Below are 25294 nucleotides of genomic sequence, written 5' to 3' on the forward strand. Positions count from 1 at the left end.
GGTAAAGCACTGGGGCCGGAATTCTATCAGATGTTTTTGAATAGCCTGGTGCACTGTTGATGGAGATGTTTGAGGATGCAGTGGCAAAAGGGATGCTTGCAGAGACAATGTGACAGGCATATATTTTGCTGTTGTTAAAAAGGGATAAGGACCTGCTGGAGTGTGGGTCGTATCAGCTACTAACTCTATTGAATGTGGATACCAAGATTCTTGCCAAAGTATTGACGCTTAGGTTGGAGGAGTGCCTTCCACTCTTTGGGGAGGATCAGATAGGGTTTGTAACGGGTAGGCAGTTATCCTCGTAAGTGTGGCGCTTGTTAAATGTGGTGCTTGCCTCAGCAGGAGGGGAGGAGCTGGGGGTGGTGGTAGCGCTGGATGCGGAGAAGGCATTTGGTCAAATAGAGTGGAGTTATTTGTTTGCGGTTTTGGATTGGGCCAAAGTTTGTGGCAGTGATCAAGTTGTGTGTTTTTGTGGCTTGCGCCTTTGCTGTGGGTCGAGGGTGGGTCTGGTCAGAAGGGGCAGAGTGTCATGGGAGGGTGACATTATGGTGGGAGGGATGTGATGTCATTAGAAATGAAGGTGAACACATGGACCCACAAAGTGTAACCCTGCCACGGCTCTGGCCAGTATGTATTCCTCAACTAATGCCTAAAATAATTATCTGGTCATTATCACAATACCATTAGTGCACAAAATGCCTGTGTCTCCTACAATACTACACTTCAAATATAATTGGTCATAAAATATTCTGGGATGTTCTGGGATGGTGAAAAATCCACTTCAATCCAGTTCCTTCATTTTGCACTCTTTGCTTTTTCTTCCCAGCCAGAGCTTGCTGCGGAGACCACAACTCTTCATCAGCTGCACACAGTAGGAAATCAGCCCTGATGGACTATCCCACATTTTTATTACTTTCTTGAAACTGCAACTCAAACATTTTTTGTCCTCATTGTTTTGTGTGAAAAATGAGCAAACCACAGGGCATAAATTGCAGAATGAAATATTTTCCAGTGAGTGGTTACAACTAAATTTCCCATTTTTAACTAATCTCTTACTCGTTACAATTACTAAGATGCGATTGATTTATTGTCAAGATCTTGCACAGAACAAACTGTGGTATTAAAAAAAGGTTTTGCTCACAATTATTTCATTGTGTGGAGGTGGAGATGGTTAGCAGTTTCAAATTCCTAGGGGTGCACATCTCCAAAAATCTGTCCTGGTCCACCCACGTCGACGCTACCACCAAGAAAGCACAACAGCGCCTGTACTTCCTCAGGAAACTAAGGAAATTCGGCATATCCACATTGACTCTTACCAACTTTTACAGATGCACCATAGAAAGCATCCTATCTGGCTGCATCACAGCCTGGTATGGCAACTGCTCGGCCCAGGGCCACAAGAAACTTCAGAGAGTCGTGAACACCGCCCAGTCCATCACACGAACCTGCCTCCCATCCATTGACTCCATCTACACCTCCCGCTGCCTGGGGAAAGCGGGCAGTACAATCAAAGATCCCTCCCACCCGGCTTACTCACTCTTCCAACTTCTTCCATCGGGCAGGAGATACAGAAGTCTGAGAACACGCACGAACAGACTCAAAAACAGCTTCTTCCCCACTGTCACCAGACTCCTAAATGACCCTCTTATGGACTGATTTCATTAACACTACACCCTGTATGCTTCATCCGATGCCAGTAGTTACATTGTATATGTTGTGTTGCCCTATTATGTATTTTCTTTTATTCCCTTTTCTTCTCATGTACTTAATGATCTGTTGAGCTGCTCGCAGAAAAATACTTTTCACTCTACCTCGGTACACGTGACAATAAACAAATCCAATCCAATCCAATTAAAACAGAAAATTCTACTTTTTTTTCCTTCCACTGCTCTTCCACCTGAACTACGCTGGTCACAAGGTCTGGCTGGATCGCAACTCTGGAGAACTCTTTTTCCATAATTAAATGTGCGTTGTTCGCAGCATGGGGGGAATTTTAGTCGGCAGAAGTGCATGGGTTTGGCGTGAGCAGGGGTGGCGGGTTTAAATCAGGGTGTCTGGATTACTAAACTAGTGACATCACCATTGTGTTGCCATCTCCCTGTTCTTCTTGAATCTTCTAGTGAATGCACACATTGTGATATTCTGTGGAATCAAGAATTTCAATCCATGGGCGGCACGGTGGTGCTGTGGTTAGCACTGCTGCCTCACGGCACCGATGACATGGGTTCGATCCTGGCCCCAGGTCATTGTCCATGTGGAGTTTACACATTCTCCCCTTGCCTGCGTGGGTCTCACCCCCACAACCCAAAAGATGTGCAAAGTAGGTGTATTGGCCACGTGAAATTGCCCCTTAAATGGAAAAACTTTTTTTTAAAGAATTTCAATCCAGTGATAATAAAGAAATGGCAGTGATAAATGCCTAATGATTATTGTGTAACTGATGAGGGAATTTACAGATGGTGGTGTTCCAATGCACCCTCTCTCCTTTCCCTTGTAGGGGTCGGAAGTCAGGGGTTTGTGAGGTGCAGCTAAAGAAGCTTCACATCATTTTCTTTTGTGCAGGTAACCACTACTACCAGTGGATTCTTCGCCCCAATTTCCATTGGCCTCAATGGAAGTCTTCTTGGGGGCACATTCAGTCAAATGCTGCCTTGATTTCAAGGCAGTAACTTTCACCTCGCCTCCTGTTCAGTTCTTTTTGTCTCTGAACCAATGCTGGAAAGAGTTTTGGAGTTCTTAGTGGCTATTGATGACTCAAGGCAACTCTCATACTGCTCACTCTGAGCTAAAAGAGCTGTTATTAAGCTATCCGATTTAGCATGGTAGTACTGGCAAATAACAATGGAGGGTATTCTCAATGTGAAGGTGAAATCTAGTCTCTACAAGGACTGTCTGGTGGTCACTCCTCTCAATACCATCATGACAAGACATATCAGTGATAGTTCTTAGAGAATGAGTTCAAGTGAGATATCATGAAATCAAAGATTGAATCATAGAATTTACAGTGCAGAAGGAGGCCATTTGGCCCAAAGTGTCTGCACCGGCCCTTGGAAAGAGCACCCTACTTAAGCCCACACCTCTACCCTATCCCTGTAACCCAGTAACCCCACCTAACCTTTTTGGACACTGAGGGAAGTTTATCATGGTCAATCCACCTAACCTGCACATCTTTGGACTGTGGAAGGATACCGGAGCACCCGGAGGAAATCCACGCAGACACGGGGAGAACGTGCAGACTCCGCACAGACAGTGACTCAAGCCGGGAATCAAACCCGAGACCCTGGAGCTCTGAAGCAACTGTGCTAACGTGCTGTCCATCATGTTGGTGACCAAGCAGTCTGGGACATTGGCTAACAGGTAGGAGTTGTATTAATAAGACCGTATTAGTCTGTTACTGGACGAGTCTGGAACTTAACTTTTTATACCAGTTCCAAAACATTCGTGGATAGGTCTTTGAAGGGTCAATTTGGCTTGGCGTATCTTTGTTGTGTCCTCATTTGATGCCAAGGCTGAGAGTTCCATCCAGTTTTATTCTTCCTGCTTTTTGTTGCAATTTGACGCAACAGAGTATCTTGCTTGACTAGTTCAGCAGGCAGTTAGAAGTCAACCATGTTGGTCAGGTTTTCACATTACATAATAGCCAGGTTCATTCCAGGTTCACTGGACTCCCAGTTTGGTTACATACCGACTAAACGTACCAATGGGTGAGGTGATGGCACCATCTGTTTTTGTAAAACAATTATGTCTAATTGTCATTTTCTCAGTTAGTGTTGGTAACTCATCAGCTGCTTTCCAAATGCATGTTAGCTGCCAGTAAATCCCAAAAATGATTTGCATGAGCTATAACTCATAAATAATAAGCCATTACTATTAATAATATATTTTTGCTCTACAGTGTAGATATAGGAATGAAAAGTACTGTTATGTGCATGACCATCATTTCATAGTGCTCAAAACACTTACAAATGGACAACTTGTTCCAATGCTTCTCAGAAAAACAGGCTACAAAATTGGCATGCTGCAGGGAATTTACAGTTTTTCTTAATGCGTGTTTTGAAGAGAAAATACAATAAGTATGATATCACATTGCACAGTTGCAAGAATTTCCTTGCGCTTTTTGTCCCCCTCTGCTTTAATGCAAACCTGCTGTGCTGTCTGACACATTGAATAATTGCAGTCAGGCTTTGAAGTGTGTCTTTTTCAGTTTTAACTTTTTTTTTAAATCCCCACATAAATGCTTCAGCAATCATTGCCTGCTATTAATTGCTGTGTCAGCAACAATTCACATTTTTGTTGCCATACAGTTAATCAACTTCAGGGAAAAAAATGGTTGACGGGCGGCCAACGGCAAATAGTTTTGCAGCTCCAATGTGCTGTCAGAGGGCAGCAAGGATAAATTTGTGCCGACAATTCTACCAACCCAGGTCCTTTATCTGTGCCCTGTTGTGAAAACCTAGTGTTTCTCAGCTTCTCAGCATGAACTGAAGTAGATGGGTTGGGGGACTGCAATAGTGTCAGAAATACATCTTCCTTTGCTGATTCTAAACCTTCTAAGTGCACAGCTTTTGAGAGTAGATTTCAGTTTGCCATCTTGATGGAAATTAGAGACTGGCACAGACTTGAAAGAAGACAAGAAAAAAGTATGGATTTTCTTCTCCAATTGTAAACGGTGCGACATTAGACAATTGAGCAGGCAGGTTTTAGGTTTGCGCACATCTAATTTAGCTCACTATTCTCATGCAACAAAATTTCATGCTCGTTGATCAAGTACTTGTACCCATGAGAATCCCTGATTACTGACTGCCGTGTTTTGTATAACTCTGTTTCCTCCACTCTCTAATATGCAAGGTTGTACAAGGATGGCTTTTCCCAAGTTTGAGCCAAGTGATGGGAAGTGACAACAAGACCCTCACTACCATCCCGGCAGTCAACAGCAACCTTGGCACAGCCCAAGGTGTGAATCAGTGAATGTTTCTTCAGTATAGCCCCCGAGGATGATGTTTTTAACCAACTATGTCATTGAGTGGCCTTTTGTACAAAGAATTGTTCAATTGGTGGGTGGAGCTTGGGAGAGCTGGAACTGGGAAATTGGCCAGCTCGATTTGCTGCCCAATCCCCGGTGAATGCACAGGCATTTCAATCTGGCTTATTTTGAGCAGAATCCTAATGAAGCAGATGTCCTGTGCTCAATAGAATGCAGTTCTTTAAATGGAAACCAATCAGCAGGTGATGAGATCAGCAGGCACCAAGATCGACTGTGAGGGCATCAACCCTATCTGAAGCCTCTGGCATGCTTACCCACAGGGCAGGGTGAATGGGATTCTAACAAGTGCAAGCACGTTATCTTGTGCACAAAATTTTGTTTACGGGAATTTGTGGGCTAAATATGATGTGCCCAAACAATAGAAAAAACTTTCCTGCTCAATTGTCTAATACTGCACTCCTTACCATTAGGATACATAAGCAGAAAATCTATAGCTTTTCTTTGTCTATTGTTCAGCTCTGTGTCAATCTGTAATTTTCATCAAGCTAGTTTCCCCCCCCCCCCCACTCCTTCCAGATGTAAAGGACTCCGGTTTGGAGAATTGATGGCTCACAGAGCACATTGGACGGTCAATTGTAGGGCTGAGCCGTCTAATGCGATGACATGCAAAGCAACCCTACACCACAGTCACCAACACCCACAACCTTTCTTTTTTGTTGATCCACCAGGTCAGCATAAGAACCACTTTCAGAATCAGCCCTGCTCCACACAGATAACTAAAGTATTGCCCTGATGGGTGTCACCTATTTCGCTTCAGAGCAACAGCAGTACAACCCCACTGCATTTTGCCAAGTGCAGACTCAATAGATTTCCTCTCTCCCTGACACAGTTGCCTAGTTGTCTTCACATTTTATTGAAAATTAACTTTCAGCACTCTAACACTGACATAACATAGAGTAATATTTCTTTTGACTGGAGTGGTACAAAGTTGACCAGTCACTGGGCATCTGATTACGCCCAGTGCTTGCCAGTGGCAAGTGTGAACCCACGGCTAATTTTTGTTCCAACTTGGTTTAGCCTGTGGAAAGTAACTCTAGCTGAATTAGAATGTCACGTCTGTGGAATAAATATTGCATACATGTGAGGTAAATATTACATCGCTCTCTTGCCTACCTATGTCGGGAAGAGAGCCACAACCACTTTTACCTCCCACTTTAATGCTACGTTCTTTTGTTTCCTCTTCATCTGTGTTGAATTGAATGGTTTAAAATGAATATCTTCTTTCCTTCAAATGTCAGACAGAGGATTAAACAACTCTTAACATTTTTGTTCACTACATATGCTATTAATTATCAACGATTTACCGAAAAACCAGTTGCTCTGAAAAATATGGATCCACTTAATGTGGACATCATTTGATGGAGCAACTGCTTCCATCTGCAGACAGGCTTGCTTTCTGTGGTGAAGGTTTCAGCTGAGAAGTTACACGCTTTCACCTCTGCATTTTGCTTAACTCTTTTTGGGGTTGACCAGCCCCCTGCAGTCATGTGAATAAAAAGCAAGATTTTACTTTGGGATTAAATCTCACAAGCATTTGATGTGCTTTCTCCCCAACCCATGCTGTTTCTTCAGTTTTCTCCTGTTCTAGTCAATATATTCTTTCATGGGACGTGAGCATCACTGGCATTTGCTGCCCATCCCTAATTGCTCTTGGACTGAGTGTGTTGCGGAGGCCATTTCAGAGAGCAGTTAAGAGTCAACCACATTCCTGTGGGTCTGGAGTCAGATATAGGCCAGACCGGGTAAGGACAGCAGATTTCCTTCCCGAAAGGACATTCGTGAATCAGATGGGTTTTTGCAATAATTGGTGATGGTTTCATAGTTTTCATTTTTATTCATTTGAATTAAAATTTCACCGGCTGCCAGGATGGGATTTGGACCCATGTCCCCAGAGAATTTTTCTAGGCATCTGGATTACTAGCCCAGTGGCATTTACCACTGCATCACTGTCTTCCCATGGATACGGTGCCTCCCCGCTCCAGGAACCTGGGTTCGATTCCGACCTCAGGTGACTGTGTGGAGATTGCATATTCTCTCCTTGTCTGCGTGGGTCTCCTCCGGCTCCAGTTTCCTCCCACAGTCCAAAGATGTGTAGGTTAGGTGGATTGGCAATGATAAATTGTCCCTTAGTGTCCAAAGGTTAGGTGGGGTTACAGGGATAGCCGGGGGATTGGGCCTCGGTAGGGTGCTCTTTCGGAGGGTTGGTGCAGACTCTATGGGCTGAATGGTCTCCTTCTGTACTGTAGGGATTCTATGGTTATAGGTTACTCAGCTGAGGTGTGGTTCCACATGTCACCCAAGTGGTCCCTTTTGTTGGAAAATCAGGAGGACTTTTTGGCTTTGGAAGGCATCACCTCAACTGAATTATCTAATTCCCAACATTCCCAATCAATGATGGAAACTTGGACTGATTTATTTTCATTGCCCAGCCACGTCAACATGGGAGAGAAAACTATTTTTGGTCCTTCCCTGATTTGTATGAGACAGTGAATTGTCTAAGAGTCTTGCAACGAGCTCTCTGTCCCTTTCAATAGCATTGCCAATGGAAGCCCAAAAGACCACATGACCTCCTCTTCCAGATCTAAATTACAACAAACTGTTTGGAGATAAGCCCAATGAGAGGCAACATAAGGTGGATGTAGCCAACTATCCCGGTTTCTGCTTTGCAATTCTCCATCTGAAGATCACCTGACTTGATTGGCGGGATATTTTGCAAAGGCAAAGTCTCACCTTCCTTCACCGTGCTGCCCACAAGATCAGATTTCGAAATAGGAAACAAAGTTCGATTTTTCAACCAATTTATTTTCAAAAAGCAGGTCTAATCACAAGGAACTACAAAGGAAGCAGCTCTTTAATCCTTACAATTATCCAAACTGTTTGAAATAAGTAAAATAAAGTCAGTTGAAAGCAATACTTCTCCAGATACTTTGTCATGGCAGAATGTAATATTCACAGTGCACTTAGATCAATAAAAGCAACACATTTAAATCTTTAAGCTTTGTGTCTACGGCCTTTAATCATCATAACTTTTAAGTAAGTAAACTAATTAAAACAGATGAAAATAAATCAGTGTGATACAGAAACACCATTGTTTTACTGAGCAAATGTAAATCTGTAAAAAAAAAAAAATTGATTATAAAAGCACAAAAGAATAAACAATAGAAATAAAAAAACTGCTGTTATTTGATTGTAATTTACAAAACTATTCTGTTCCGGTATGAAAATCATCTTGTGGCAAACGCTAACAGCAATGAAGCTCTACTTTAAAAAGCGTGCAATGTATTAAAGATCAGCCATGATCTCATTGAATGGTGGAGCAGGCCTGACGGGCCAGATGGCCTACTGCTCCTAGTTCTTACGTTCTTATAACATTCCTAACTCTTGTTCTCAAACCTACCAAGGACAAAACTTAGTTCTCACCGATTCTGCTCCCAAGTTTTCTAATTTTATCCATTTCAAAAGGCTACTTTTTCTTCCCCAAATTACTTCTTAATGCTGGGTGAATATGGAGCAGTTCAAAGCTGTCAGACTGTAAAATATGAAGCTGCAGTGCCAGAAAGAGATGGGGGTCTTGGGCAGTGATCCAATTCCTACAGCACGTGAGATTCGATAAGCCTTTCAAGGAGTTTTGAATCTTACAATTGTGCTGAGGGACAAAGTGATGATCAGATGATAATTCTAACCTGCAACAATGAACATTTTCGGTTCAGCATTGTGGACAGAAGCCCAGTGGTCTTCTGGAGACACTGTGCACGTCCAGAGTCCTTGAGCAGATCTGGAATTCCCAGGGGAACCCAGAGCCCAGTAATCCTGGCCAATTACTCACTTGTGCGGACAAGAATGTAACGATCAGTAAAATTCTCAAGGCTGTGCTTTTTTTGTCACTTGTGGTTCTCTGAAGAACATTCAGGAATCAGTTGTGGGGGTGGCCAAGGCTAAATCAGTTTTTGTAATGTTCCAAATATCATTCCTAACTCTAAATTCAATCTGCTCACACTTTTGAAGGATTTTAATTATGACTCCCTTGCTATCTGTCTGAACAGTTTTGGGTGCCATTTAATTAACATAAAAGTCACAGAATATATCCTAACACCTCCCTTTTAAATTTCTTGTTCTCTCTCTCTGGCTTAATAATCTATGCTATTGAATTGATTAACAGAAAGAAATAAAGAATCATTTTCATAACACACAGGTTCTAAATAAAAGTGGAAAATCATACTTCAAAAAGGTCATCCTATTTTATAGAAAAGAAAAGTTGAATTTTTTTTTTAAAGCATGTGCAAGTTCAACCGTTGTCATTTGATTAAAGAACAAGGCAGACAATCATTTGAAGACACCCTGGAATGTTGGACAAACATGAGTCTTCATTTTCTTCACAGCTTTTTTGACTTCCTTGCTCTTTTTATCCCACCTGTGGATAACCGTCAGGAGGTTCTGTTTGTTCACCTTTCGGCCCATAATGAGGAAGTTACTGTTGAGATTGTCCAGCTGGTGGCAAGGGCAGTCTGCCCCGTTCTTAATGTACAAGGTTAACTTCTTCAGGTCCTTTTTCTTGAGTGGTCCGAGTTTCAGAGGCTTTTTCTTTTTCTGTGGTATGATTTTTCGATCGCCGTTCTCCTTCTTGACTTCCTTTATCTTCATTTTTAGAGCTTGAATAAAATAGGAAAATTGTTAGTTGAAGGTTGACAACAAGTGATACCATTATTAGTAATGGGCAGCATTTTTATTAATCTTCCTTCAATAGCTGGAGACTCTGTAGAGTTTGTGCTTGGCAACGTGGATGGACATTTGCTTTCATTGCAATATGCAACCTTGCTTAATTGTTTAAAACTTTTGGGATATTTGTACAGGTGAGGTTCAGGTTTAGTTTCTGACTATAAACATATTCCAGGAGAAAGCAAGAGATTTTGAAACAACCAGGTTTGCAGGGTCCACTTTGGCTTTTTTTGGCGGCAATCTAAATTATAATGTTTATAAAATGTTTGAATGGATGGAGGCTATAGCGTAACATGTTTTTGAGAGGGGACCGAATTACATAGAATTTATGCTGGTCTTTGTGCTCCACGTGCTGACTTCATCAAAACGTGTCCACATATTTTTTCCCTTCTTTTCTCCCTCACTTACTCCCGATAAATGCATCCCTGCTATTCACCTTCACAACATTATGTGGAAGCAGGATCCACCCTCGAACCGCGCTCTGGGAAAATAAACTTCTGCTGCATTTGTCATTGGATTTGTTCATAGCTCTTCTACAATTTCAGTCTCCCCCCATGGGCAGAAACGTAGCTCGACATCTAGTTAAAAGATGTTGGCGTGCTGCCTGGGCTCAGTTATACTGGGGTTTGAGCGCACGATGCTCATCTTTTTAAAAGCAGGAAAAAAAAATTCTCCAGCGTGCTTAGTAAAATTCGTTCTCGGATTACATGTCATCTGGTGAACCTTTACTACACCGGATTCTTAAGACAACATGCATGTTGAACAGCTGCAATCCTGCGGGTGTGAATGTGGCATTGCCAGATGAAGCCCTCAGGCATTAAGTCAGTTTCCTCACAATGCTCAGGAGGTTTCCATATTTTTAACCCCCTTCATACATCTTGGAGAGTATATGACAGATTTTGTAATATGTTATCCCCATCCTCATTAATCTCAAATAGAGTGAAATATTTCAACTGATTTTTTTTTTAGGATGACTCACAATGGATGTCTTTGCTTGAGTTAAGGGCATCTAACCTAAAAAGTGTCCATAGGTTCATAAACTTGAAGGTCCGCTGTCAGGCTTCAGGTGTCCAAAGACAATTTAGTTCCAAAGTAAAAACAAATTGCTGGAAATACTCAGCAGCTCAAGCAGCATATGTGGAAAGAGAAATAGAGTTGTTGGCCCCGTAACTCGGGGTAGCAATCTCTGGCGGATTGCTACTCTCGACGGACTTACCCACATTGGGATTCCAAGCCTGACTCACCCAACCTTTCTCACTCAGGCTGGGTGAGACAGGGGCAGCGAAACGTGCCCCCGGCTGCATCGGTGTGGGATAACTGGGGTGCAGAGAGGCAAAAGAAAAATCTTTTTATGGCACCAGCTGCCTGAAGGAGGTGTTTTAATGGACAATTAAAAGGTAAGTGGTTCACACAACAGGGTAAAGGTTGGTCGGGTTGGACCAGTCTGGAGAGGGCGAAGGGGTGAGACAGGAGGTAGGGAGGGTAGGCAGGGTCAGGTTGTGCAGCACCCGAGAGAGTGGGGAGTTGGATTGGTCCAGAGAGTCGGGGCGGGGGGAGGGTTGGACTGGTAAGAGTGGGGGGGGGGGTCGGACCTTGGACTGTTAGGTTGGGGGAGGGGAGTGTGGTTTCCCAGGCTGGTTCTGGGTTTTCTTAAATAGTTACTCTGGAGTTAGAAGTATTTTTTTCCCTCTATCTCTTTCAGAGTAACTACCAGGGTAAAACTGGCAGAACCATCCGAAGTTAACGATTTAAATTGTTTCTGTCAGATGGTTCCCATCCCAGCGCAACTATTCAAAGGAAGTTTGCTGAGTAAACCCTTACGTGGGAACTTCCTAGAGGGATTCCCCAGCGCATCATTGGGGCAACCCCTAAATGCGCCGCTGGGGAACCAGGATGTTTGGGGTTTCAGGCTGTTGTCACCATTGCTGCCTGATAGGCCAAATATCTCTCGTACTTTCTTCTTGATTTCAGATTTACAACATCTGCATTCCAAGGTCAAGCGGAAGATCCAAGCTCAGGCCATGGGACTGGTGTCTTAGAATCTTCCGAATCTAATCTTTTGCTCAACCTTCCTGTCATCGGTTCTGTCTGACTTTGAAAACGACTTTCTATTTTTTCTCTGACTACATGCAGGGAACTTATTCTCAGTATGATCACTGGGCAAAACCAGACACCCGTTTCTTTTTTGTTGACCATTATTCTCACATGACTACTGCCAAAGAAACAGAAAACTTCCACTTTCAGGAGGTTCCCAAGTGTTTCCCAGCCCAAGGATTATTTTGCAGTCCAGTGAAATATTAGAGCCAATTTGCCGAGTGTAAAGTTCACCCCCAGCAAATGACCGGTTCAGTCATCTCTTGTTGGTGGTGCTAGTTGAAAGGGCAACATCAGTCAGGATACTACTGGACCTCTCAATCAGCAAGAGCTCTCACAACACCGAATTATTGCAAGGAGAACAAGGTACTACAAATCCATCAGGGTAAACTTCAAAGTCTATTTTGCATTTGAATACATTATTTTTGGCATCTATTTTCTCAGTGGAATGCTAAACTGTTAGATCCACAGGGGATGAAGAATGATTTGGAAGAGCAACTGAGCCCAAGACTCTGAATGAGCTTAATTAACATTGATGAAAATAGTAATTAATCTGAAGGACTTCAGAAGTGTTGTAATTTCAAATGTATTTAATGTTAATGCCAGGAATCTGAGTTTGCAGGGACATCCTTTTTGCAGCAGGTAATCAAAATATTGAACAGAAATGGATACAAAAAATGTCCCTCAGATAAAATTTGATGTTAAGTATTAAAATATTAAGTTTCTTTGATATGATGCTGAATTCCAGCTGCAGTGAAGTTATCTTTGACATCTGAAAACTCACTTTACAAGGTTAATTGATTTATATTACTTTCATGAATTTCTATCCTTGAGGGAGGTAGCTGGAGTTGGGAGAATTTCTGACTCGGCCTGCCTACCTTAGGAGCAAGTACCAAGAAAGACTGGATTTTCACGCTGTAGGTGGGGTAACAGCTGGAGTCTACCCAGATAACCTGGGGAAAAGTTCAGAGGCTGGTAATAAAGCGGGCTATTTAAGAGGAGTACTTTGGTGCTATGAGACTTCATCCCAGTTCTCATGAGAAAGGTGACGCCCTCTAGCTCTCACAGCTCACACACTTCCCATGCCCCATTCATGCCACTGCCTATTGCCATTTTATGCCTCCCCCCCCCCCCCATGTGAAGCTGTAGCACTTTCATGGCCATAATTGGGTTTGTCTGTGAGGCCAGAAATCCATTACAATGCTGAAACAGCTATGTCAAGGAAAAAGATTGCTTGACTGAAAGCTCTGGCTCTCGGATCTCTTCTGTCAATTGCACAGCATTAATTTACACTTGATCAAGGTTTCAACTCTAGCAGTTTCTGCTATTGATAATTTAAAAGGATGAATGACACCCCTTTATTGGCCGGCAGTAAAAAGGATTTTTTTTTTAAGAAAGTGGATATTTATCCATTGATTTTTTTTCTTTTCAAAAAAGCTTTTTTTTAATCCTGTTGATGTTATTGGGTTAATTGATTCTGTACAGTGTATAGTGGGTGAATGGATATGGAAATGCCATAAGCCTGGCATGGGGAGTGGGTAGGGGCATATCGAGGGATGGGAAGCATGAGGTGGATCTTTTGACCTTACCTTCAAAGGGTTCCCGCATGCAGACTATAGTCCACAATGCCTCGAGGTGGGAGTGACTGAAAAGCTGGGCCGATTTCCATGAAAAACGTTGAGCACTGGGTCATGCCTGTCCCCACAATGGGACCAGCTAATACCGGAATGCAAAATAAGGCGCCGGCCTCCATCTTGACCCATCGACAGAGTCTCTCTGTCTATGTGAAAATCCAGCCCCAGTCTTCATTTAAAATAAATATTTGATGTTGAATGTTGTGTAATTAATACAGCCGAAGGTACTAAAGGTAGAAATAACTGATTTTTCTTTTGTTCATTCTCATGTTATGAATGGCAAAGCCGGCTTTTATTGCCCATCTCTTTCGGCTTGAGGTGATTTTCCTGAAGTGCTGATAACATGGTGACACAATGCAGTGTCTTTCTCGGTCTCTTATTTCAACAAGAAATTGGGTCAGCTCCCCAATTTCTGAAATAGCAACCCATTCCCTCCCACTATCTATTCAGAAAGATTTTGTAAGTGCCTTTTGAAGCAATTTGTTCCAAAACCCTTCCTCGAAATCTATCTTACAGTAAGTGCTACATCAGCTGAGTAGCACAGTGGTACAGCGGTTAGCACTGTTGCTTCGCAGCACCAGGCCCCGGGTTCGATTCCCGGCCTGGGTCACTGTCTGTGCGGAGTCTACACGTTCTCCCCGTGTCTGCGTGGGTTTCCTTCGGATGCACTGGTTTCCTCCCACAAGTCCCAAAAGGCGTGCTGTTAGGTGAAATGGACATTCTGAATTCTCCCTTTATGGACCCAAACAGGCGCCGGAGTGTGGCGACTGGGGGCTTTTCACAGTAACGTAATTGCAATATTAATGTGAGCTTACTTGTGACAATAATAAAGATTATTATTCTCATAAGTAATAAATTGTCTTTAATTTAAAAAAAAGAAAAATTGTACAGAAACAATAAAACAATTGCGCTCATGATATGATCCACTCATCACAGATGAGGGTCTTGTTCATTTCGAAATAGCCAAGCTTTTGATGCTCTCTTAATCTTTCAAGAAATGTTGCTGTTGGCTACTTAGGATAAGTGCAGAGGACATCGCCGCAGGAATTGTCCAGGGCCCTGGCCAAAGCCCAACTGCATTCAGCTGCTGATTAATGACTTTGAGGTGGAAGGTTTGAGGTGAAACTATTTACTGATGATTGCAGCTTTCAGTTCCATTCATGATTCCTCACATCATAAAACAGTCCCTGCCCTCATGCAGCAAAACCTAGACAATCTGACTCTGGGCAAGTAAGTGACAAGTAATATTAGAGCCACCCAAGTGCCAGGCAATGAGCAGTTCCATCAAGTCCAGCCATCTCCCAGTGACATTCAGAGGCATTACCATCACCATTGCTTTTCCCAGGGCATCAGGGCAAGGACAAGAAATGCTGGCCTTGCCACTGATACCCATATCCCAAGAATAATTAAAAAGAATTCATGCTAAATACGTATAGTCAGGGTATAGCATGTAGCTTCTCATCCTTCTGTGTCTTGGTTTAGCTGTTGGTTCCATTTATTCTAAACCCAGTTGATGCCACAATCTGTATCAGACCTGTTTCAGGTTTTACTGCAAACTTGACAAATCTTTCTATGGAGGACTTGATTTTAAAGAAACTATAAACAACTTGATAGATTTGTTGAATGTCTTACTCTTCAAACTGAAAGGCTGACTTGGAGAAATATTTTGATGTTGTCAGTGATGCATGCTACAGTTTGCCATGGTTGATAAGTCACATGATCTCATAATGCTTCTTTTTTGCCTGACTGTGTTGGATGTATAAAATTTCTGGGGAGGCCCCCAGTGGCTCGCAAGGTAGATGCCTAATATGCAATGACCATGATCATACGAAGCAGACAGGAAGACAGGAGAAGTGCTGCATCAAATGGTATCCACTGAAGAGCTCTAATCATTGACCAGATGAAGTTTCAGCTTCATAATGGCCTCGATGGTGTCTTGCAATGGAGACAAATTACTAAACGCAAGAATATATCAAGCAGCATGTGATTTCAAACAATCCAAGAAGATTTTGCACAGTAAATAGCTTTCCATAAAAACAAAGCTTAGGTTCTGCAAAGCAAAATGTGCAACTCAAAATTGTGCTCACCACTCTACTTTTATGGCTGTGAAACCTGGAACTTGAATGCCTCTGGTACCACATGTCTTTGAAGGATTCTCAGCATACACTGGATGGATTTTGTTCCCAACACTGAACGTTCCCAACACTGAACTAATATAATGCTCAGAACAGCCTCCAGATTCATCTATCATCTGTTATAGACGGCTCAGCTGGCTGAGTCGTTGTCATCTGATCTCTGTCATTGTGGCCTGCCCACCAGTCCATACAATGGGCCCTTACTGGAGGAAGTGGTAAAGGATTATTCAAGATGAAACTGGTGCCAGACTGTCACAATGGAAATCTACAGCTGGTCGGTGGACACTGGCACTACACAAGAATATTGGCTGCGGAAAGGAGAGAATGAAGTTCTTCAGCTCCTTCGTGATCTTGAAGATGCAGGGACTATTAAGTCTAAGCAATTCACCATTATCTTTTTGGAATTAATCCTGCAATATAAAGAGGATGGATTCCATAGCACAGGAAAGCCTCCACTTTCACTGCACAATCGCTGTTGTCATATAGGTAGCCAGAAATGGCAGCCATGGTCCATGGTTCTTCCCCAAGTCAGAAGGCTGTAGGTTCAACTCCACTTGAGCACGAGCATACAAGTCCAGACTGAGACTTCAGCACAGTATTGAGGGAATGCTGCACTGATGGAGTTGGGAGTTTTTTTGATTATCAGATTAGCTGGTCAGTGAGCACAGATCCTTAAAGGGCCAAATGAATCCCACAAGGCTGTAATCATTGACCTGCATGACAACACCTCAACGGCACTGCACTGGACGTGACGCACCATGGGATGCCCAAGCTCAAAGACACGGTATAAATATCAGTCTTTATTTCCTTATTAAGTACACTCTGTGCAGATGTGACTCATGGAACACTCGAACCACAGCTTTTTAGGCCAGAAGTGTTATTTTAATGACACTGTGATTAGACCACCTCTTCAGTCAATTGCATTGTTGGTAATTGTGCATCATATTTCATACACTACCTGCAGAAGAATAAAAGGGAATTGTTTGGTGGAGACTGTGAAGCTATAATGAATGTTCATTTACATTAAATACTTCTTCTGTCTACTACTTCTGTGTATTTTGTTTGTTTTTTTAATTGCATGGCAGTTAGTCCTTGTGGCGTCTTTGGAGACAACTGACTGGAAAAAGATGGTGAAGACATACTCCAGGGATTGAATTAATCTCAGCAGGGCTGTAATCATTGACCAGATTAATCTCCAGATTCATTGTGGTCTCGATGGTGCCTTGCAATGAAGACTCCTCCAGACCAACATAGCTAACACCATCCACTACTTGCTATTTAAAGACAAAATGTATTTCAACACTGACAGAAGAGAAAACTGCAAAACAATGCACAGGCTGTTTCGGAAAAAAAATCCTATTCAGGTTTTTTGTCTTTTTGTTGCACACAGACCCAGTTAGTAATACCAGAGACCATAAGGCAGAATTACGGCTATTCATCTCATCGAGTCTGCACTACCTTTCAATCATGGCTGATGTGATGCTTTGTTTGCAACACTTCTCATGGTACTGTTGCTGTCATGTTTATTTGGTACTGTTCACAAAAAAATTACAAAAGATTACTGAGCTTTCTCGAGTATTCAGTGTTTCACGGTCCTATGTTTACACGTGGATTGTGTGAACACAAGAACTGAGCTTGCTGATTTATCAATTGTGTTCTCTTTAAAAATCGGTCTTCAATCTGTAAAGAAATGTACTTGAGCAGCATCAACTGCATTATTGATAGGTGGGATCATACTTTCAACAATCCTACAACTCCTGTACTCATAAGAATAGTTGTGACGTTCTAGTTCTAGAAATTGGGAAGCGATTGCTGCTGATTGCACACATAGAAAAAGAAAATAGGAGCAGGAGAAGGCCAGTTGGCCCCACTAGCCTGCTCTGCTATTCATTATGATCATCCAACTCAGTAACCTGTTCCTGCTTTCCCCTTCATATTCTTTGATCCTTTAGGCCTCAAGAGCTACACCTAAATCCTTCCTGTAAACATACTGGGCTGGATTCTTCCGCTCCGCCTGTCACAACATCGCCACAGGCGGGAGACGAACCATTGTAAAGGTTCCATCGGATGGGAATTTCAGGTCACGGCCGGAGAATGCCGACCACGATGTTTTGCCCGCAACTTCTTTCTGTGGTAGCAAATTCCCAGGCTCAAAACTCTCTGTGTGAAGAAAGTTCTCATCATCTCAGTTTGAAATGGTCTACATCGTATCCTCAGACTGTGACTCCTGGTCTGGACTCCCTTGGCATTGGGAACATCCTTCCTGCACCATGTTAGAATTTTATAGGTTTCTAGACATCCCCCATCATCCTTTTAAATTCCAGCGAATCTAATCCTAACTGACTCAATCTCTCCTCAGACATCAAACCCGCCATCCCAGGAAGTCTGGTCAACCTTTGCAACACTCCCTCTGGAGCAAGAACATCTTCAGATCCCAAGCTGCTTGCAAATGATACTTCTTCCAACACTCCCAATTCCCTATGTCTCTACAAGTTATGTCGCCCCGTCCTGACATCATTGGTATTTGTTCAAATTTGAAGAAAAGTTTGTTGAATCCTGTGTCACTTTGGTCATCTCTGCATCTTACTATGACAATCACATGCATCCATCTGAATACCAGAGATTACTGCTTGGTTTCTGGGCCATTAACAAGGCAGATAATTTACAATACATTCCTATAATTCCCAAACAAAGGATTTTTACTTTTGCATCGGGAAATAATCAATGCCGCAAACAACTTGTATTTGGATGATGCCTTGAATGTGGTGAAGTCCTCCAAGGCCACAAGCACATAATTGGATAAACATTGACAACAAGCCAAAGAAGCAAATATTCAGATAGGTGACCAAAAGCTGAGTCAAGACAGATCGGTTTTATGGAGGGTCGTAATGGAGGAAAGGAAGGTGGCGAAGATGAGGATCATGATGACATGAAATGTTTCCCGACTGAGTCTGTTTCAATGCACACTTGATGTCATCTCTGCTCATGCAAAAATGTAGATTTTGTGGAACCATTTACCAGACAGGAATTAAAAACCTCTTAACCGTCTGCCTATAATCACCGACATTTGTGCTTGGCATCTCTATTTTGTCAGAAAACACAGTTATGCACCTCATTGCAAGTTCTCCAAGTTGTTTGAAAGATGTCATCTGTAAAAAGAGTTCATGTTTAAATTATGACTTCAATAAACAAAATGAATGGAAAAACAGAGGGATTCTTAGCAGAACATAATTGTGAAAAAGCAGTTGGTGAAAGTTTCTGTTTCCGAGCAGGTAAACTAACCACTCTGTAAGACTTGCCAGGTGAGACTGTGGCATTAACACTGAGGCATAACCCTTCCACAATCACAAAGGGAAAGTCGTTTGCCAAATTGTTTAAAATGAATATAAACATTCAATATAAATTTGTGGTCTCCACAAATCTCTGTCTTCCAAGTATTGATTTATGGAATCTGGAACTAATTACTGCAATGAAATAGTTCCATTTTCTGTGGTTGTCCGCAGTTTTTTTTTTCATGAGTATTACATTTCCCTGGCCTTAATTTTTACCTGATTACACTCTGTGAAGAACCTTGGGACACTATAAAGATGCTGAGTAAAAGCCAGTTGATATTACATTATTCACTTGTTACAATTCTAGCAGCACAGAAAGTCACGTTGTGGTCAGTGAGACATAGGAGAAGTAGGCCATTCAGCCCATCGAGCCTGCTACGCCATTCGATGAGATTATGACTAAACTGATGTAATAATCTTCAACTCCATTTTCCCACCTTATCCCAATAACCCTCGATTCCCTTACTCATTAAAAACCTCTCTATCTAGTATTGAACTTTTTAGCATTGTGGATTCCTTTCCATGGTTGAAATCAAAACTCAAAACTCTTGAGCAAAGCGACATGTCCAAGTCTAGCTCTGCAGCAACTGACCCTCCATAGATGTGAGGGGAGTCACCATAACTTCTCAATTACATTTGTTTCACTTTTATCAACAGAGTTGACATATCTAAAAATGTAAAGAACCCAAGCTTTAGACATTTTGCTTTTATGTTATTTTTCCCCCAATCTTATTTCCCTTCAAGCAGATGCTCCTCTTGGGGTAAGGTCCCACAAAGACTGGAAATCCTGGTAATAGCCTGCACAAGTTTCTTCTGCACGGTGCCAGAGGCAAGTGAGTGTTGGCAGGCTGTTGGTGGAACTAGATGACCCCGATCCCACCCTCAGCCAATTTTCAACAGGCGTCACTACATAGCAAAGAGGTGAATGGGGCGGCACGGTGGCACAGTGCACAATCTCCTGGGAGGCAACCTGCACCTCAGCTGGTGCGCTAAAGGGTGACTGGCTTTATCTCCATGTTCACAGAATGTCTCCCTTGAGCGTTGCAGCTGGCTCACCGCCTCACCCATTGAGAGTAACTCAAATTGTTTCTGCAACTGCTCGCCAGCAACTTTGATGTGGGGGTAACTGATGGCCCACCTCAAGGATGGAATCCACCAGCCTCTGCTGCTCCACCTTCCCAGTATTTTTCTGGTGTGCCTTGCAGGAGTTATCTCCCCACTAATGACCACCTTCAGGACCTCCCACAACATAGAAATCAGTCACTTGGTAATAGCAGCCATCTCATCCCAATTTGGCGCACACACATTAACTAGAACCTCCAAGTTTCCCCCCAGAGAACCACTGACAATCACATGTCTCCCATTTGGGTCTGCTAAGATCTTAGCCGCCAAAAAAGGAGCCCTTTTATTCATCAAAAATAACCTCCCCCGCCCCCCCCTTCCTCCCGCCTCTCCCGGGCCATACCATTGAACCCCAAGTGGAATACCTGTCCTCGCCACCCCTTCCGTAACCTTGTCTGGTCCCTGACCCCCAGAAACACGACTTCAGCATTCAAACTTTTCAGGTGAGCAAATATCCTCCACGTTTTCACTGGGCCGTTCAATTCTCTTACACTCCAAGTGACTAACCGAATTGGGGGTCTTCTACACCTGCCCCCCCCCTCCCCCCAACTCCCCGTGACATTGCCTCAGCCATTTCCACCAAACGGGGCAATCCAACAACTGCTAAAGAGTAGAGGCACCAGGCCCACCCGAGATGGTCACCAAACTCACCCCTACCAAGACAAAACAAAGAAAAAACTGGAGTCACCGTCAGAAAACTATCCCTACCCTCCCTCCCCGCCTCCCAACAATACCACACCCCCAAAAAAATCAAATGGCAAACAAAGACCCCGAGCCCCTACCTCAATTACCCCTAACCCCAAACAAAACAAAAGCACTAAGCTCATTCTCTAAAACTCCACTAAAATAATGAGCTGCAGTTACCCCTACCACCCTGCTCCGTGAGCTAACTCTTCAGCTAGCAGGGTGACCCCCTCCCAGAGCGGAATTGTAAATAGCCACAACCACTAGCCCCCCCACCCAAATCCAACTTTAACGATCAAAGAAAAAACACCCATCCCACACAAGAACAAGAAAATACAAACTTGCCCAAGAAATCCCAACAAATCCCCATAACCATATGTCCTCCCCCACATACAAAGACCTCGTGAAAATTACAGTTAACTCACCCCCAGGCCATGCTTCTTAACAAAAGCATCTGCCTCCTCCAGCACACTGAAATATTCGCCCTTTGCATCAAACGTCATTCTGAGACATGCAGGGTATACCACTCCAACTCGAACTCCACTCTTGTACAATGCAGCCTTGGACTTGTTAAACACTCCCCGCTTTTTAGCCAGCTCCGCGCCCATATCTTGATACAGCCTGATAGCGTGGCCCTCCCATTTATAGTCCCGATGATCCTTCGCCCATCTCCTCCTGATAGCTATGGAACCTCATGATGATTGCCCGTAGTGGTTCGCCAGGACAGGGCCTCTGCCTCAGAGACCGGTGGGCTCGATCCAGCTTGGGAGGGAACGTCAATCTGTCCTTCCCCACTATCGTCCGAAACATCTTTGAGACCTAGTCCGTCAGATTTGGGTCTTTTTTCTTTCCGGCAGCCCCACAATTCTAAGATTCCGTCTCCTGGAGCGATTCTCCAGATCACCCACATTGACCCTCAGTGCTTTACCATCATCGGCCAACAGTGCCATCTCAGCTTCCAAAGATGGCTCTGCCTCGAGAGAGCCGCCTCCACACCCTGTATCGCCACGCCATACACCTTTACCGCCTCCTCAGTCTTCTGCAGTACTGACCAAATAGGAGCTAGGGCCTCTTCTATTGACTTGTGGAGGTCCTTGGAGACAGCGTGCCACTGCTTCTGCTATTCTGTTTCCAAGATGCCTGTATGCATCACGGCCGTCAGTGGAGTGGCCAGAGCCGCGGTAGTGGCCTCGCCATTCGAAAAACCTTGGGAGGGTTCCGAATCTACCGATGAATTTTTATTTGCAGCCTTCCTTGTCCTGAACTTGATGGGCATATCTCTTATGGGAACCTCTTATCCCATCAAAATAATGACTTTTTAGCCGACAACAGCCTCAAACAATTGGGCAAAAAGGGCAAAGATATTCTACCCTGGTGGGAGCCACTTCGTGTGCAACTACTTATGTGTTGCACAAAAGTCAATACCGATGTGTGGGTGGGTGGCCCAGGAATGTTTGCCGGATTGTTTCATGGCTAGCATTTTATTACATAGAACATATTTAGATTTTTCTGTAACTAGCAGAACATCTTGTGCCATAGGAGCAGCCTGGGACACTCCTTTTGCACCTTTTGTGCTTGATATTGAGAGAAGTTTTGTTGGCTTCAAATATATTCACTTGAGCATTCATGAAAAACACAAGGGGCGGGATTCTCCCCTACCCAGCGGGGCGGGGGTCCCGGCGTGATGGAGTGGCGGGAACCACTCCGGCGTCAGGCCGCCCCAAAGGTACGGAAGTCTCCGCACCTTTAGGGGCCAAGCCCTCACCTTGAGGGGCTAGGCCCTCGCTGGAGCGGTTTCCGCTCCACCGGCTGGCGTTGAAGGCCTTTGGCGCCACGCCAGACAGGGCCGAAAGGACTTTGTCGGCCTGAGTAAGTCCACGCATGCGCGGACGTCATCCCCGCGCATGCGCAGGGGAGGGGGTCTCTTCCGCCTCCGCCATGGTAAAGACCATGGTGAAGGCAGAAGAAAAAGAGTGCCCCCACAGCACAGGCCCGCCTGCGGATCGATGGGTCCCGATCGCGAGCCATGCCACCGTGGGGGCGCCCCCCGGGGCCAGATCGCCCCCCCCAGGACCCCGGAGCCCGCCCTCGCCGCCTGCTCCCGCCGGTAAGGTAGGTGGTTTAATCCACGCCGGCGGGAGAGGGTTGACAGCGGCGGGACTTCGGCCCATCGCGGGCCGGAGAATCGGCGGGGGTGGGCCCGCCAACCGGCGCGGCGCGATTCCCGCCCCCGCCGAATCTCTGGTGGCGGAGAATTCGGGACAAGGCGGGGGCGGGATTCACGCCAGCCCCCAGCGATTCTCTGACCCGGCAGGGGGTCGGAGAATCCCGCCCAGGGTAAGAGTAGCCAAAACATATGTTTACTCTCACGTCTAAGTCAAAACTTCATAGGTGCTAGAGCCGTGCCAACATCGTTCAGTGTTGTGCTAAGCGAATGTTGCATTGGATCCTCCCCCCGACCCGCTCCCTCCCCCCTAGACATCATTATGTTAAAACAAACCCCTACCTGCCTGTTTGGATGGACACACAAGACATGAAATGCGCTAATTAAAGAGAAGCAGGGAGTTTTCCTGGTCTCTGTCGTGTTGGGTGTCCTGATACACAAATGAGCCAACACGGCTGTAGACGGTACAACTTGATTTTATTATGTTAACTAACAGATGCAACTAACTATAGACTTGGGGACGTTCACTACCAGCTAACCTATGGACCGAGCCCTATCACTAATGTTGGTGAGGCACTCAGCACATGGTCTATGTCTGAGTGTCAGGCTGCAAGCTCTGTGTCCCGAGCTGTCTCCTACCAGAATGAGCGGGACCTCTCGTGTTCCCCCTTTTATAGTGCGTGTGCTCTTACCAGTGATTGGCTGTGATGTGTGTGTGCTGGTTGGTCCAAATGCCTGTCCATCAGTGTGTGTGTTATTGCACCACGATATGCTATCTGGATATCATGACAGTCTCCTTTTTATTCCCTTCAGTCGATCAACGCAATCAAAAAACTGGTCATTCTCCTCACTTAATGTTTGTGGGATACTGATGCAAGAACATTCTGACATAATAATCACAAACTTCCAGGAGTGCTTTGCAATATCCTGTGGAAACTACACTTGTTCATTTCATTCAGTTTTCAGATTCCATTGAATGTTGTATTTTTAAAACCCTCTTGTTACTGAGCATGATTTGCTTTGGAAACGCAAATGATGCCTTACAAATCTTGGTTACAATATATTTAAAGTATTATGTTTCTATATCCATTTATTTCTCATAATATATATTCTGGAGGCGTGCTGGAACACTTATTGAGAAGAGCCAATATTCGGCATCGAATCATTATTTCCATCAAGATTCGCACGCATTTCAATGAACAGTTTAAATGTTTTGAATTAGAAAGTAGTAAAATGGAGTTTGCACATCAAACAATGGGAACTTGCTAAGGCGACATCCGCCCCCCCCCCCCCCCCCCCCCCACCTCTTTGCCCCCTCACCCACACTAAGCTCAGGGTTGGTAGTGCTGGCAAGCAATTTTTTATGAAGTCTCTTGAGTGAATTCATGAGGCCAAGACAATCACTCACACATTAATTAAGCTTTTGACTCTCCTCTGCTGAAAATCAATTGTTCGCTACTATAGTCCGATTTCTTGGCAACATCATGAATTCATATAATGTTTCATAGACACATGAATGCAACTCATCAACTTTCATTTGCACTCTGATCCCATCCCTCCACCTCACTTTTTAAGGCACACCTCTACAACCCCCTATTCTGGGCTGGTTTAGCACAGTGGGTTAAACAGCTGGCTTGTAATGCAGAACAATGCCAGCAGCGTGGGTTCAATTCCCGTACCAGCCTCCCCGAACAGGCGCTGGAATGTTGCGACTGGGGGCTTTTCACAGTAACTTAATTGAAGCCTACTTGTGACAATAAGCGATTATTATTATTATCTTGTGGGTTCTGTTGTGTCCTGAAGCAATGCTCAACATGGACAAGGCGTCTGGCCCCAGCCCTTAACGGGCACCACCAGGAGTTGTACAAGATCGGTTCAGAGACGGCTGTATGAATAAACCTGTCAAGGAAATATCCAATTCCGCACTCTGCTTTCCGAAGCACTTATGCTACAATTGGGAACGCAAGAGATTATGGGGAGGGTCCTTACCCTAAGCACTTGAGCAGCTCCACCATCATGTCACTTCACCAAAACACCTAGTTACATGAAGTTTGACTGAGGAATAACTAAGTAGCAGTTACTCAAAGTGACATATGCGAAAGTCATAGTTAAGGAAAAATAGTGTTACGCTTGAGAAGAATCTGTACCTAATGGCTGAATAATGCGCATTCCTGGAGCTTCCAATGTCCAATGAGTCATGACTTACTTTATACACATTCTTGAATTGATTCCACAAAGGAAAAGTGTTTGATAGGAGAGTGAAGCAATCTTTTTAAAATGTTGTAATGACTTTGGAGTCTGGTCAATTTCTTAAGCAGCAGGTCCCTTTGATGTATTTCTCAACAAAATGGTATTAAAAATAAGTTGAA

The 25294-nt window shown here is 43.9% G+C and overlaps 1 protein-coding gene across 2 annotated transcripts in view; it reads right to left on the reverse strand.

Moving 5' to 3' along the window:
- Positions 1 to 7825: 7825 nt before the first annotated feature.
- The window catches only part of LOC140396926 (secreted frizzled-related protein 1-like), a 125165-nt gene continuing 107696 nt past the window's right edge, over positions 7826 to 25294 (reverse strand). For both annotated transcript variants that reach the window (XM_072485859.1, XM_072485860.1), the window contains exon 3: positions 7826 to 9693. In XM_072485859.1, the coding sequence (XP_072341960.1) occupies positions 9368 to 9693 (326 nt within the window). In that variant the 3' untranslated portion in view covers positions 7826 to 9367. The remainder of the gene's footprint in view (positions 9694 to 25294) is intronic.

Source organism: Scyliorhinus torazame, chromosome 20 (genome assembly GCF_047496885.1).
Source record: "Scyliorhinus torazame isolate Kashiwa2021f chromosome 20, sScyTor2.1, whole genome shotgun sequence".
Taxonomy (NCBI): Eukaryota; Metazoa; Chordata; class Chondrichthyes; order Carcharhiniformes; family Scyliorhinidae; genus Scyliorhinus; species Scyliorhinus torazame.